The 16322-nt window shown below is 37.1% G+C and overlaps 1 protein-coding gene across 5 annotated transcripts in view; it reads left to right on the top strand.

Annotated features, from left to right (window-relative positions):
- The window catches only part of LRBA (LPS responsive beige-like anchor protein), a 361227-nt gene that overhangs the window by 299097 nt on the left and 45808 nt on the right, over positions 1-16322 (top strand). For all 5 annotated transcript variants that reach the window (XM_088164094.1, XM_014878944.2, XM_088164093.1 and 2 more), the window contains one exon: positions 7673-7840. In XM_088164094.1, the coding sequence (XP_088020220.1) occupies positions 7673-7840 (168 nt within the window). The remainder of the gene's footprint in view (positions 1-7672; positions 7841-16322) is intronic.

Genomic DNA, 16322 nt, shown 5'->3' with positions numbered 1-16322 from the left:
ACAGCATAAATGCTGCAAGCTGTTGAAACAGTGCAAAAATAAAGCAACAGTTCACTTTTAGGGCTTAGAGAGTAAGTCTTAGGGAAGGAAGAAATGTACAAGCAGTTTAAATATAAAATACACTAAAAAATCATTAGCTTCTCAGTTTGAAGTGTGTTGTGCTGTCATTAACCAAACAATATGCTTAGGCTTAACCTTTGAGGATTCAATGGGGTGGCAGCCTAAATACTTAATTGAAAGCCATTTCAAGTGTGGCTTTGTCTGTGTTCATGTAAAATTTATTTATTTTTCATTTTAAAGATGCAAGCTCAGTTCATGTTTTTGATGCTTTCTAAAACTTCATGACCTTCACTGCAATCACTGAGTTTGTATATTGCATTAGGATTATGCTACCTGTATGTTCAGTAAATGTAAGCTAGCTAAAATCCCACTGCTAAGAGTACTCTAACTACTTTCCTGAATTTCAGAATTTGGTGTGTTTCAAGCTTCAGTGTTTAAAAAGCTCGTGCAGCCTCAAAGGCAAGCAAATGTTGCATGGTTTGAAGTTTTGTGGTGTGTGTTTTGCACCTCTCTCTTAAAGGGAAAGAATCTGTAACATAAAAAGCTGAATGACTGTTTACCATCCTTTCACAGAGGTGTGGAGTCCTCAGACCTATCAGTTTGTCTTTGCTGACACTTGACATTGAGACCATGGTCACAAAGCTCAAGGAGGTGTCACACACAAGTGCCTTGGCTAGAAGTAATGCAAGTGAGCTGAAGCATTGGAAGCAGTGTCCCTGCATTAGACTTCTGAGGGCAAAAATAGCTTATCTTGGCAGAGTGGGATGCTGAAACAACCAATGCAAAGAATTGAGCTGTGAAATGCAGTCTTATCTGTAGGATTTTGGTGGTTAGGGTTTGAGTTTTTTGGGGTTTTTTTTGTTTTTTTTTTTAAACACAGAACTTCATTTGAACTAATTTGACTGAGCCAACTGTCAGCTGTGTGGTTAACAGCCTGTGCTTCCATGGGTAATAGGTTCCAGATCCAGGCTGTCAGTCTTCATGCAAACAAGTGTTGGAGGAACTGGGAGAGGAGTTGCTGAATTTCAGGGAGGAGGGAACTTCCTGCCTCCTTTTGGTGCTGTGTGTGAGGATTTTCAGAAGGAGTTTTCATTCCCTGTCTTGGCCTCAGGATGTTGATGGCTTCTGTGGGAAAGAATCTTCTTAACAGCGTAGTGGACATTTTAAATGTGGACAATAAATTGAGGGATGTGGTGGGAGAAAGTGGAAATGGTCAATAACTCAGCAATACCTCCTGGTGTTATCAATACTTGCTTGTAGCCAACTTTGTAGTAAAAAATGGTTATGGACTAGCCAGTCACAGCTAGATGTTCTGTGTGTCTCTGGGGAAGGACAGATACCAGCCACATAAAGCAATATTATCAGAGTTATGGGTAACAATGGCCATTTGTGTGATTTCACAACTGCAATTAATTATGGCTTTTGTAAATTATTTTTCATGTAGGGGAATGTAATAAAGACCACTTGATCATTTTTTGTTCCTACCAATTCTGTACCTTTTCCTACCTCTTGGTGTGAAGAAACCAGATTTTGGGTCAGGACCATTCTTGGGATGCCCTTTGGAAAGCATCTATTTACTGATGGAGCCAGTTGGCTGAGACAGGTTTTGCCCACTCTTGTGTTTCAGTAGGGAACTTAGCATTGTAACAACTATGAATTTATGAACATCTGAGGTAAGGCAACACCTAAGGTAGATGTCTAAACTTTGGAACTTAAGAATCAAAATGCATGATTTGTTCTGTTCATAAACTACTCATGGAAGATTGTGGCAGTTCTGCCTTGAAATATTTCTCTCAAATTTGCAGGTTATCAAGGATATACTGAGAAATATTTTAAGGGTGATCACTGCCCTTGATGTAACAAGTAGCTACAAGTGCTCCAATGCAAGTTTTCGTATTCGCTGAAATCTTTTATTCCTGGCACTTAATATTAGGCATTTCAGTTGAGAATAAAGCCAAATTTCAAAGGAGATGCCGTTTTCATTTTATAAAATGTGTAGCAGCTGTCTGACTTCTCCATTTAAACTACAAAATTACTGTTGTAGACTCAATACCGAAATGACCAAAAGATAAAAAAGTGCTTAAGATTTTTGGTTAAACATGCCACTCTTATTTTGGTAATAATGGCATTAATTCAGATAGGAGTTTGAATCATATTGCAAAACGTTTTTCTTTGTTTACATGCTGCTCTTGCAGAATATACCTTGCCACAGAATTTCAGTAAGTTACACTATTATGCAAATTTTATTTTTTGTCAATACTTCCTAGCTTAATGTTAAATACACGGAAGAAGGAACAGAGGAGAGGAAGATAATCTTCCAGAGATCTCCTGTGTCTGAGCTTCTCACATAGCTGATATCCTTTTTTCTACAAGATCAGTTTTCTTCAGTAAAGCATCTGAGTTTACTGTTTTGTTTGGACTGTATTTTCTAGAGTACTAGGTATTGCTAACCAAATAGAGAAATAAATGTCCACTTTTTTTACAACAGTAATGAAGAATTGGCAGTGCCTTTCTGGAACACACACACACACAAAGAAAAAAACAGTTATTTTATTTTTTTTCTGTAAATAATGCTCAGTTTCTTAAATATTTCATGCTTAAAACAAAATCCAGTAAGTAAAACTAAATTCATTTACTTGAAACAGTTACTTACAAGTAAAAAACGACCAATCATGTAAATGGCTTTGATATCCTTTTCATCCGTTTGAAATTTGTGTTACCTCATGCAGAACATGGAGTTTTCTACTTAGTACGTTTGCTGTCCTCTTCCTCCTCATATCCTCAAGGCAGGCCTGAATTCTGCATCTTTCTAATAATTTCATATACATCTTTATTCTCACATGTCTACCCCTGTGATCAAACAGTGTCACCCGTGAAAGCGTGTTTGGTAATTTACTCTTTAAATCCTGAAGGCTACTGAGAAACCTCTAAAGATAAAGCCAGCACTTGAAGAGTTAATATGTTATTAGGAGGACAGGAAATCTGGCAACTATTGCAGAAACTAGACCTAATGGTGCACACAAACAATTTGTCAGTCTTGGTAAATGTGAATAGCTTTCCGCAAAGTGGCTGCGTTTGCTTTGTTTGAACAGCCTAAACTTTTCCTTTTCGAACTTTAAATCTTAGAAGTGAAATGTGATCCCCATATTGAATCAAAATAATTTAATTCAAAACATATTTTGATTGGAACAAGGCTGACGTGAAAAGAAACTCCAGAATAAAAAAAAAAAGTTGAAAGGACTTTCTATCATATATTTAGCAGGAAAATTTGAAACAGTTCTAATTAGGCTGAAAAAACCAGCCTTCTTCATTGTAACTTACAAAGGTCATATATCAATGTTAAGGCAGCATTGCCAACTTGTGTCTGAAAGCCTGAACATGCAAACATCATTCCAGTTGTTTAGTTTTGGTGGGTTTGGGGTTTTGTTTTGAATGCACATGCACACACGTATTTCCAAGCCAGAACACGTATTTAGTTTAAAGTACTTACCTGCTGCTGCAGTTATGCGGGCGTTTTGTCATGTTCAAAAAGAGTGTTTTTCACCTGAAAGTTGTGCTTGTGCTAAAAAATGTATGAAATCCTAATTCATGCTTTTCTGTTCATACATACGTATTTTTAAAGTGGAATGTAAAAGAGACTCCATTTTAACTGTTTCAGAGGAAATTCTTCTAGAGGGGAATTAAAATGTTTAGTCCATTAAAGGTAACAGGCAATTATTTTTACTTGAGATTTATTTCTTACGTGCTAGTGAAGTTTTTTTTTTGTTTGTTTTGTTTTTAATTGAATAAATAGGGAAGATTATTCATGTTCAAGCAGTTTTGGTTTCTCATCAAAGTTCCGCCTTTCATTTTAACATTTCATAAACCACGTTTTGTATGGGTCGAACTCTTTTTCTGTCGTTCAAATTATAGTTGTGTGCTTGCTTTATGCTGTGCTTCAAAATTACTTTGCTTTAATCAGCATAAGAATAAGGTAAGTAAGTCTGTAATTTATTTCTCAATAGCTTGACTATGAATATATATCTGTGCTAATGAAAAAAAAAATGCAGTTAAACCTTTCATCTAATTTCAGCGTTGGAACATACCAAATTCAAGCAGAGTATATATTCATTTTTAATAGACATCACTTCATATGCTGTATGTCACTGCATAAAATCTAAAGCAGAAATAAAAGGAGAGGGCAAAAGGCATAGTAGTCACTGCAGAGATAAGATCTTGGTTCCAAATGTATGATATTGTTTGGGAAAATATATAATGATACATCTTTAGAGAATCTATACTGGAAAAAGGAAAAATCATTCCCAGCCTGCTAGTTTTATGTTTTTTTGTCATTCCATCCTTGTTCTACCAAATCATTTGTATTAGTATTAGACTGATGTTAGTCTTTGGTTGCCAGCAGTAAATTATTCTCTGTTCAATCCTTTCAGAGAACAGGACAGAAAAAGATGCTCATAAAGTAGTGAATTTCAGAGTTGTTCATGACGACAGAGTTTTGATTGCACATATCAGATTATGCATTCGAAAAATATTTATGAATAAACTAAAATTTCCTAGTTAGATCAAAGCTTTGTTGATGTGTCTGAAGCATTTCTACCTTGGGAATAGAGATATGAAAGTTACTAATAGGTGTTTGTGTTTGACATCTGTATACTGTATTTTTTAGCATATCTCAAGTGTTTTAGTCTCTGCCTAATAGATCTCATTAAAGAAACAGATATCAGCCCCAAGACAGTTTGTCAAAGTTAATATGAGTCCCCTGTGGACAGAATTGACAATCTGTGTGTGGCTTCACGTGACTGCCTTTCCATGGGCTTGTTTGATCCATTAACAATTGGACATTAGTCCCTGATTTGTTTTACAGTAACTCAATGGGATTGGATATTGCTGTATATGCTGGACATTTTCCTTGTTGTGCACATTTCCCTCAGAGCACAGGGTGAGCAATGTGTTTGCTCTGCTCTGAGGATGCTGGCAATTCCTTGATTTGCTCCAGGAGCAGCATGGAAGGATGTTCATATCCCATGGCTGTGTGCCCAGTTTAACTCGAGCCTTAACGAGCACTGCCTGTCCTAAACGAAGTTGAGGCTGAATTAATCCTAAATGCTGAACCATTGATAGCCTTGGCTTGGGTTTGCAAGAGGTAAATGCTAACAGCAGTGTTTAAAAACAACAAGCAATGCAAAACCCCTTCTTTTTATACCCAAATAGTTCTGCAAATTGCAACCCCTTAATTTCTCAGATGCCTTCTTAAGGAGGACCCATATTTAAATATACCAGTGTGGCTGTGAAGTGCATCACGCTGATCCAGCACATGGTGTTGTTTTCCTTGGAAGTCTGTTCTTTAGTCATTATACAAGCTGTTAATTATTGTTCCCCCATTGATTATGTCATAGCATAAGCACTTCCCTCTAACCAAGAGCTTAACTGTGAACCTGAAATACTAGGCAGGCTTATTTGGCCTTTGAATTTGTGAGCTGTTTGGTCTGTCCTTGGAGGTCCTGATGCTGACTGAAGCTGCTTTTCAGTTATCCCTTTCACCTGGGATTTGGCAATGAAGAAGATATTTAAATGGCTTAATAAGGAAAAAAAAAATCTACTTTTGAATCTGTACAAATTTCAAATGTAAAATAACTTCAAATTTGAAAAAGAAAAGTAAGATCAGGATGGCTCCCACCCATTCCCTTAGGAGACAAAGTGGTTTAGTTTTGCTTTTTTAAGGAAAAAAAAAATCACATTTATACAAACATTAATCCAAAGAGCTTGCAGTGGTATTCCTTCAACTATTCAAGTCCAAATGCTTTGTGAGAGCAATATGACTCATTGAAAATCAAGCTTTTGTAGAAAAGGAGAATATGAACCACTTCAACACATGCTGAATGTTTACGTATGTATCTATAAAAAATCTCAAGTTCCTAACATTCTCATTTTCTTGGCATTAAATAGTTATAATGATAACAGTAAGTATGTTCCAGGGTTAATTTTTTTTCTAGTGGGATAACATGAAAATTAATTCTTATCATTGTCATTTGCTGAGCCCTGTAGAATTTTATGGCTGCACATTGCACTATTATGGACACTCATGAGACTCCTGACTGGTTTTATCTTATTAAACAATTTTGAAATCATTAATTTTTAATTGGCCTGCTTGTGGTTTTTTATAGTTTTAATTGTGTGTCTGTGTCTAAATATTGGGTGTTTTTTAAATTAAAAAAAAAAAAAGTCCTGTCTAAGCATATATGTTGTAAGGTATTGCTATGTGATCATCCAAACAGATACTATACTGTGTGGTGATTCATTTTAAAGAATGCTTTCAGCAATTCAGTATCCTAATAAAAGTAATAATAAAAAAAGAATGATATGATGTCTAAGATATGTACAGGTCTTTTCTTGATTGAAAGTTCTAATTAAGTGAATCGAGGAAAATTAACTGAAATTAGCTGTCAGAAAGTCACATTTAAATGAGTGATGATCTGGTGTGGCAGTAAACATTTAAATGATATAAATTGCCATTTAAGTGTATGGTTTAATGTTTGTCATGCATTAATATGACATGAGACTGCAGTGACAATCAAGCAGCTTGCTCTAATTTGAACATATTTAGGGCTTTTGTGTGGAGTGCACCACACAAATTAAGACAATTGCTGGTTTTATGTGTCAATTTAAATGTTGTTTTCAGGCATCGGTTAATGAAACAAACCCATCATTTTTGTGTGCAAATAGCAGAGTAATTTCCTTGGTTTTCAGATTAATTTCAACTTCCTCTGCTCAAAATTAGGAATTTCCTTTGCAAGGAAAATGCCATTCATTTTGCTAGATGAAGAGAATATCTGTTTGTTATGCTTTTTCATTTGATAATTCAAATCAGAAATACATTGAATCCTCTGTATAAAATAGAAAAAACAAATCCTGATAGTGATTTAATCTACATGAATTAACTCTTTAGATGACAATGATTTTTAGGTTACCTTTTAATATAGTGGTTTTTGGTTGCTCATGTCTTGGGGGTTGGGTTGTAACTGGGTAACATCTTTAGAAAAGCACCTTAATCATTCAGCATAGCGTTTCTGTATAGGTTTCTGTGGAGGTTTGTACATAAGAAATGTATGAAAGTGGTGGCAGTTTGATATTTCCAGCCTATTAAAAAAATTTTACTCTAGCGTCCCTGGTTATTTAGTCCTGTTCCCCAAATTCTATCAATCTTCTCTCTGGCTGTCAGAATCAGATAATCCTGTTGTTGTTATTCAGCATGCAGATCACAGGAAAGCACAATTCCATCTTGGGAGTTCATAAGAACATAGCCTGTCTGTGTGTAAATGCACAGATGCTTTCCACTTACTGCCTTTTTTTTTTTTCTTCTTCTTTTTTTCCACTATTACAGTTTAAAAAGTAAGATCTCCCAGTCAGTGAGAAGTAGGGCATGAGACTCTGGCATCTATCACAAGGCTCACCTTTTTTTTTTTTTTAATAGAATGTCTAAAATACTCTTACCAATTCTGTATTTAGACTTGTTAAGGTAATTTTGCATGCTGTAAAACAAAAATGCTCCTGGTACTACCAAATGATGACTATCTGGCAAACTCAAGTTTGTGCTTTATGTGTGTTTTTTTCACAGGCATTAGAAAGTGAGTTTGTTTCCTGCCAGCTTCACCAGTGGATTGATCTGATTTTTGGCTACAAACAACAAGGGCCAGAGGCTGTTAGGGCCCTGAATGTATTCTACTATTTGACTTATGAAGGAGCTGTTAATCTAAGTTCAATAACGGATTCTGTACTGAGAGAGGTAAGTTTGTACTTTATAAATACAGAAAAGTCTTCGTTAACCACTGCAGTGTTGAAACTGTAAAGACTCCACATTGTTCAAGGCTTCTGGTGAATGCTCAATTTCTTTGTGTTTTCTTGTGGTTTGGCCCCAGGCCAGTCAAATGCAAGGTGCCTGAACTAGTTGTCACAGGATGCAGAATTAATAGAACAAGGATGCAAGTTGTTCTTAAACTTTGTGCACCTGGACTGGAGCCCAAGCTGGATGCCAATATAAAAATAAAAGTTCAAGGATTGCTTCAGTTGCTGAGTTCAGTCATTTTGTTCCCTGATACTGGATCTTAGTGGCAGTGAGCAACCTTGATTTGGCTTGTGCTTCTGAATTTACTTCTGCACTTTCTAACAGTTCTCTTTAAGTGCAATCTTGCATATGTAGCAAACATCAGAGATTTTTAGCCTCTGATACTTTAATTTGGTTTGCTATCAAATTAAAATAACTTGACCCATATTTTTCAGATGCACAGGAAAATACTTCTGCATTGCAAAGGTCAGTAGCTTTACTCAGACTCAGCATCATTCAGAAAATCTATTTGCCAAAGTATCTCACAGAATATTGTGGGTTTAAAAGTTCCTCCTCCTCCACCTAAACAACTGTTTAAAAAACGGCAGGGTAGGGTGATTAAAGCAGATTTTTGATTGATTTTATGTCCTCTGTTCAGATGCTGTATTGGTACCAAATATAGCTGCAAGTATATTAATTATAGAATAAATGTAAGTGGTACCTTGTTATAAAATATTCTGAGTCCTTGAAAACCCAGTAATATGAAGTTTACCAACTGTTTTATTTAGAGGGGACACAGGGACTGACTTAATACCAAAGTGGTGGCTCAGTGTTGTCATTACATGGTTTGCCATCAGTCTGCAAACTGCATCTATTTAAACCTAAACTACATATGTTGCACATAAATACCCCTTAATCGAGCTAAGGAAAGGGGTACTGGAACACGTGGCTTTCAAGAAAAAATGTCATCTGGGTTTGGAAAAGTTGTTGGCCCAAGAGTCATCTAGTAGATGTTCACTGTGACATGTTTTCAATTCCCTGATAGTGTTTGCTCACTCTACTTTGGCAAGGAATTATTCTTACCTGTAGGAGTACTTATTAGACTCTTGAAGTGTTTGGTTAAAGTGTGAGCTGAAATGTAGGCTGCTGGGCATTGTGTGTAATTTTTTCTAAATTTTGTTATTAAATGAGCAATCCTTGAACCTTTATTTGGGAAATTGATCATTGAATTAGCTCTAGTGAAAGTAGCAGTCTCCACACACAATTTTTGGGTAGTTTTAATTTTTCTCAAACAGTTCTATTATCACGTTTATTGTGAGCTGTTTTACTTGTGTTATGGTCTGAAAATAAAATTAGGACCAGGGAAGATACAAATGTTTGAAAGTGTGGATCATCTCAGAGAGGCATTCACTTTGTTACCAAATATTTTGGATTTGTCACATTTTTATTGTACTTTGCTTCAATGCGTCTTATTTTTTAATAATTTTGTGCTGTCTAAACTGACTAAAAAGGAAAACAGGAGAAGGAGAGATGCAGTGTTGTTGAGTTCACAACAGTGGAGTAGCTTAGCAGCAGCAGAATTTTGAAACTCTGCTGATGATGTCAAAAATGCACTCTGATGAATGCAGGCAGCAGAATGAATGGTGTCTTGTAGCACTTTTGTTCTGAGTTGCTTGAAGAATTGGCCCAATGGAATATTTTTACTTAGGATTTTTAAGCAGGTCACTAAAACATTGAAAGGTCTCATATTTAGTTAGGTTTCCCTTTCCATTTACATGTATTTTGTAAAGCATATTTGTTATGTGAATGCATATATGTAATTTTAAATGGCACATATGATCGTCTCTGCTGCAATACTGGTACTGCAGAAATTTAATGACTCTCATCACCAATGGTGACTTACTCTGGTTTTACTTATGGGTAGAGATGAAAGTAATGAAAAATCTGTTTGTGTGTATTTCTATGTGCATAATCATTCTATATCTATGTGCTAAATGAATTTATCATGCACCTTTGACAGCCTCACCTTCTTCCTGCTTGCTAATCTGTCTCCCCGAGGACCTGTGCTAACATTCTGTGCTGCCAAGCAGCTTCAATCAGCATTTATTTTTCTCCTTCAGTCAGCTTGCCAGAAAATATCTCCTCTTTTCTCCACCAAATTCCTGGTTAGAGCCCAAATGAATTTCTGATGGAGACAATTAACAGTATTTTTAGGCAGACATGGCACCTCAGACTTAGTATATTTTTATTAAGCAAGTATCAAACTGGATTTCTTGGTTTCAAAATGATGGGTTTGTCTTTTTCCTCTTGATACAATTCAGATTTGGGTCTTTAAATCTTGACAGTTGTAGCAGAAAAAATATTTTTATTTGCAAACCTAAACCAAAGAGAAACTCCTGTATATTCTGAGAGCTGCAAGTTAGTGAGGCTTTTAGGTATCATATGGAAATAATAGCAAGTGCTTAAACCGTGGCAATTTCCCCACATAGATAGTGCTGAGCCTGGCCCACATCAGCAATGGGAGGCCTATGATGTGTGTGTTGGTGAGGTATCTCCACAGATATGTGCATGGCTATTGGCGACCTGACTCATCAAAGAGGCCACACACAGAACAATGGTGGAAGGCACCGAGGAGTGGAGGGGTGTAGGTTAATGCAGAATTTCCTTAGGTCTCCTAAATGGCTCCAACTGGCACCTTTATTTTTATAGGCAGTCAGGTTATATATATTACAAGAAGGAAGTACTCGTCTAGGAAGGAAAAGTACTTGATTAAAACCATATTCCACCTTTCTTTTTTTTTTTCCTAACTGAAAATGTAGAACTTTTACATCCTCTTATACTGCTGTGAACAATTTTTTCCTGCCATTCTTTCTGCCTATGGGAATAAAGGAAGTAAAGTATTTTGAAAGGATCTGACTGCCATAATAGAAGATTTTAAACTAAAATGCAAACCACGGGCCACATGCTACCTTTTGGCAGATAAACCCTGGGGAGTGCAAAGCTTGCATAATTCAAAGGCAAATCTCAGGGGGAGGGGAGTAGATCAAGAGAGAAAGGTTTGAGTCACAGCCAGTGGGGGAAGGGAACTGCAGCCAGGAGAAGCAAGGCAAGGGATCCAGTATCCCTGCTGGCATACTGGTGCACTGCTCATCCTGCAGAGACCACTCCTTCCTCCTCCTCGTCCCCTGCAGCCGTTTTGGGTGGTGGTGGCATTGATGCTGCTCCTTGTGTGTCTTGCTGAAGGAGGTGGCAGCTGCAGAGGGAAGCTGCTGTTCAGTGGGCAAGCAGTAAATATCCTTCTGCTGGGAAACACTGCATTTGCCAGCAGAGCTCTGCTGTGTCACTGCCTTCTCTTGACTTGCTCTTGAGCACCACGTTTTGATCTGTGGAACTCCCAATCACAAGATCTGCTGTGGAAAGGCTATTTTTTTTTTTGCCTGGATGGAAGGGGCAAGGAGTCATTTAGCACAGACAAATGTCATTCAGCTGTTCTGGAGAAAATTCACAGCACCTTCTTATCACAAATTCTGCTCTCTTTTTGCCATGGCTGTCCAAGAATGGATGGGGAAAAAAAGGTAGAATTAGATCTAAGTCATTCAGACAAGTAACTGATTAGGAGCTGAAGCACAATCCATACAAAATAATTTGTATCTAGGACTGATTGGTGGATATTTCACCAGTGTTGGTCAGAAGAACAGAAATTCGTCTTGTCTGTGGCTTAGTGTAACAAAGGATGATTTTAAATGTGGGCTGCCCTCAGTTGCTATTCTAAAAGTCCATTTCTCCGCTGATATCCCTATATACCTGGATAAAAGCAAAGAGAAGAAACAAAGTTAGTAGCAGGAAGATGAAATATTATTTGGAGAATGCATCTTTGATTTGTACAGGAAGTACAAGTTGTATTTGTATATAGGATTTGTACTTCCCTACCCTTCAGGAAGCACCCTGAATTTTTTACCATCCTTATGAAAAAGCCACATTTAAAAAAAAAAAAAGAAAATAAAACCATCTGATATGATCTCTGAAGTCAGCAATTAAGGAAGATTAATAAACTTTAAATTAGCAATAATAGCTCTAAAAACATAAGTTCTATTAAATCAATAACATCAAATGACTTGCTTTTAGCCTTAGATGGTTCTGTTGTTTTGTACTTCTTCTGAAGAGAAGGTGCCTTTTTGTTACATGGAGGTGGTCTGTTTAACATTAGGAATCAGGCTTTCTCTGTTCTTTTGGCATCTTTCTTTCTTCCTATTGATGATTTTTCATTTCCATATGAACTGAGGAGTTTCAAAAATTATGAAGAATCAGCTTCAACATAGCATTTGGCCTGTTATTTGAATGTGCCACTTCTGATTATATATATTAAAAAGATAATTCTTTTATTTTCAGTTTTAAGGCACACGGGATAAATTATTTTATGGATAATAGCTTTTAAATGTTGTTCAAGATTAATATCTTTGGGTAAGTTTTATGCATCTTAGGTCTATCTCTTATGAATCTTATTTTATTTTTAAATATTTACAGTTTGAAAGACTTCTGTGCCCAAAAGAAGTTAGAAGGATGTTTACTTTACATGACCCCAGTTTCATGACAGCAGTAGCAGATCTGATATCTTATCCCAGAGAAAGCATTTTTGGCCTCTCCTTTAGCTCTGGTCATGGTGGGAGTTAATAGCTTATTTCAGCTCTAACTCAGCTGGAGAACCCTGACAACAGTGAATCTTTCATGGAGTATAAACACGATTTGTATTTATAACATAGTTAACATTTACTAAATAGCTGGGAAACGATCAGTCTGGGTTTAGCAGGTTGGGCAGCAGTCTTTGTTGTGGCTGTGATGAGTTTTAAAATGCAGGATAAAATGGTTATAAAATAACTATCACAGAGCAATAAATTTCCATGTGCTGTATTCGGTAAGTAACAAATTCATGCAGGCAACATTCAAAATACTGTAGAAACCATCTTTGAATTGTCTCTGGCTAGAAGTGTGCTGCACAGATGGCATATTTGGTGTTGAACAGCACGGGAACAGTGGGAAAAGCCAAATAAATGTTTAACATTGGTCTCATTTTAATTGCAAATCTATATTTGAATACCCCTATATGGAACTGGAATTAAGAAGGCTGTATTTACAGGAAGCACAGTGATTTCATAGCTAAGGAGATGTGGGCTTGGCAACACATCCCAGCCCATGCCTTGGTTTTTTCCTGGGGCAGTACCCACGGCAGGAGTGTGTGACAGAAGCAGGGACTCCTGTGAGGGCAGGTACCACTGCTCAGTGAAATGTAGCTTGTCTGGGCATCAGGACTCTCCCATGAAAGGATGCAGTATTTCCTTCTGGTGAAAGGAGCATTAAATAACACAAGCACCACTCCTGCCACCAGTTTGTATCAGTTACCTGTTAGTTCTCTCTGCTCACACTGTGACCTGCTCGTGGTGCTGGAGTAGATGAGCAAAATGAGCATAAGCAAGTGCTTACTGTGGTATCTGGGAGGTGTGGCACTCCTTTGATTCCATTCAGCCTGGAGTTTGATGTGATGAATGGGCATTCAGTGCCCTTTTTCTTAACTTGCATATTTACTAAAGACATGAAAAATATTCAGCTGGGTTCTGATCCAGAAAAATATTTGACCTTGTTGTTGTCTTTTATTCTTCATTACAGGGTAGATTGTAATTTTACCTACTGCTTCTGCTTCTCCATCCAGCAGGAAAATGAGAGATATTTTAGAGTTAATTAAATTAGGACTGAGATGCTCCTTGTGTAAGGATTTAAAAAACTGGCTGGAAGTAGTAAAGTTTTTTTGGAAGGAGGTAACTCGTGTGAATTCAGCTCCGAGTGCTTTTTTCCCTCAGCCTTTGATTGAAATTCAAGGGATAGAAATTTTCGGTGCAGTCAGTTCCCTCACCTCTTCTTGCTTGACCTGTCTTGAGGATCTATCAGAACCAGAGAGGTCTTGAGACCCCCCTGGGCTCCATACATTTTCATTTGTGCCTGGCTGGTCAGTCTTAGCTGACATATTTGTTGCCCAGCATTAAATAAGAAAGAGTAATAGAAAGGTAAATAAGGTATGGATAAAAGTGATGTTCGTAGTACTTCAAAAATAACTCCTTTTGATATTAATTGTTTCCATTTTTAAACTACTTTTTCCTCTTCCATATGTGGAAAGGATGAGATATACTTGTATATAATAGCTACATTTATACACTAAGTCATTTAGCCTTGAAAGAAACATGGAAGTGAACAGGCTACAGGAATTTTTCATGTCATCAACATGCTTTGATTATTTGCAGCCTCTTTATGCTGTCCAAATGTTATCTGTGTTGACTTTCACAGTAATTGGGAAACTAAACATTTTTGTTTGGAATGTTTTCATTCTTTGTGCTTATTGCAGCCCAGGGTGTCTAACCTGGGCATCAGTGTTCCTGCTGTGGCTGTAGATGTGTGTGGCGTTTACTTACCAAAATTTGTTATTTTAGTTATTAGTTATACTTGATAAATAGCTGCTGCTTGAGTGAGAAAGCTTGTGGTCATGCCAGAGGTGTTTTCCTCAAGCAGTATCTAAAAGTCAAGTCTCAGTTAATTGCTACATTTTATTAAATAATAACAGAAAGTTCATTTGTTGCAATAGAAAACTCTGAGATAGCATTGCACCCATAGTTTGGAAACAGCAAGTATGGTCTTGCAGGTAGTAGTTATGAGAGTTTGAATGAATGTATTTCATAGCTTAACAAAGGAGTTGTTTATTTTTTTTTCACAATTGATAGAGATTCTGAAAAGTGATCACAGAAAGCAGTTTAAAGACTACTGCATTTTGGATTTTTGCATCTGTGTATAAACCTCCTTCGGATTGAGATGTTTTGTTTTAATGAAACTTTTTTATTTAATAGAGATGACATCAATGTTTAGGAAATTCTGTGGAATGTTAACAGATTGGAATTGATTGCTTTTATCCGGGGGAAAAAGTTTCATAGAGAAAATTCGGGATTGTTTAGCTATTTAGAGGAGCAAATTAATAATACCAGAAATTGAAGTTTGAGGGTATTGTGCATGGCAGTGCCACTACTTTCTCTGTGATAATTATTGATTTTAAATGAAAGCAGTGAGTTGCTCTCTTGAAATCTTCAGCTGCTGCAGAAGAGAGAGATGGGAAGCAATTTTGGTTGCAGTGCCCAAATAAAACAGAAACTGTTGTATTTTAAAAAACTAATCCCAGAGCTGCTTAGGCTTTTGCTTGTACTGATTCCAATTTTATTTGCAGGTCCTTAAATCGATCTTAACTCTCTTTTTAGACTCTTTTCCCTTTTTATTTTGTCAGTCTCTTTGAAGTACTACCAGACCTGTTTTTGTAGTTCTAGTGTTTTTTTATCTGCTTCTTTCCAGTAGCCAAAGATTTAGGTGTTTTGAATGAGCACATCAGTGCTCCAGACAGAGATACTGTTTGAAATTATCCATGAACCCAGTGCCTCTGAACATTATTGAGTGACATTTGTTTCTGTTGGTTGTGTCTGCTCTGACTAACTGGTTTCTTTCAGATTGGCAGCTGGGATTACGCTGCAGTAGACGGACAGCTGTGTGAGCTGGAGATTGCAGCCAGGCCGGGCTGTGCCTCTGTTCAATATGCCTGGAATGTATATATTCAGATTGGAGCAACTTGCACGGCCCTGAGGGGCTTCTATTTGTGTTCTCACAAACTGTGATTGCTTCCTGTTTTACTTTAATGAGGGCCGTGTAATTGTCACACTGATTTGTCTGGAAAAAAAAGACTTCATTTTTTTCTTTTTTCTCACAGAAAATTCCTTAATATAGTTTAAGAGCTGAGTTAGTGTTTTTGTCTGTAGAGATGTAGTGGAAGGCATCCTATGCTGTTCTCCTCTGTCCACTTTTCTGATGTGAACAGAATAATGTATTATTTTTATATTGACTTTCAAACAGCTTGAGGAAAAAAAAAGTAATCCTGCTTAGGGTAGCCCACTCCCCTCCATGTATCTGTAATAGTTTGGATTTTATAAACAACAAGTGGTTAGACTAGTAACCAATCTCCAGACAACTCTGATGTTTTCAGCAGACAGAAGGAGGTGAGACTGAGGGGTGGTAAGAAGAAAAAAAAAAATAAATTATGCAGCAGATTTTTTTCTTGCAAGGAAGGTACAAAGAAGGGAGAAAAAAATGCTTAATTTCTATTTGGTGGCTTTAATTTCTCTGTGTATATGTTGGTTTTTTGTGTAACAGGGCCCACAGTTTTGTTTCAGACCTCGCTAAGACACAGCAGCAGGCGAAGGTTGTGTGCTTTTTGCTCCATCCCAAGTTGCTCGTGGGCTCTAACGAGGCCCCTCTCTGTGGGCTGCTGACAGTATTTCTGCCCATGCTTCGGCTCTGGAGACATAACCCTGAGGTTTTCCTGGGCTTGGAGCTGTACCTGCATTAATGGGCAGCCACAGGCACC

Source organism: Sturnus vulgaris, chromosome 4 (genome assembly GCF_052056855.1).
Source record: "Sturnus vulgaris isolate bStuVul1 chromosome 4, bStuVul1.hap1, whole genome shotgun sequence".
Taxonomy (NCBI): Eukaryota; Metazoa; Chordata; class Aves; order Passeriformes; family Sturnidae; genus Sturnus; species Sturnus vulgaris.
The sequence above is the reverse complement of the archived record's forward strand: the minus strand, read 5'-3'. Positions and strand labels throughout refer to the sequence as shown.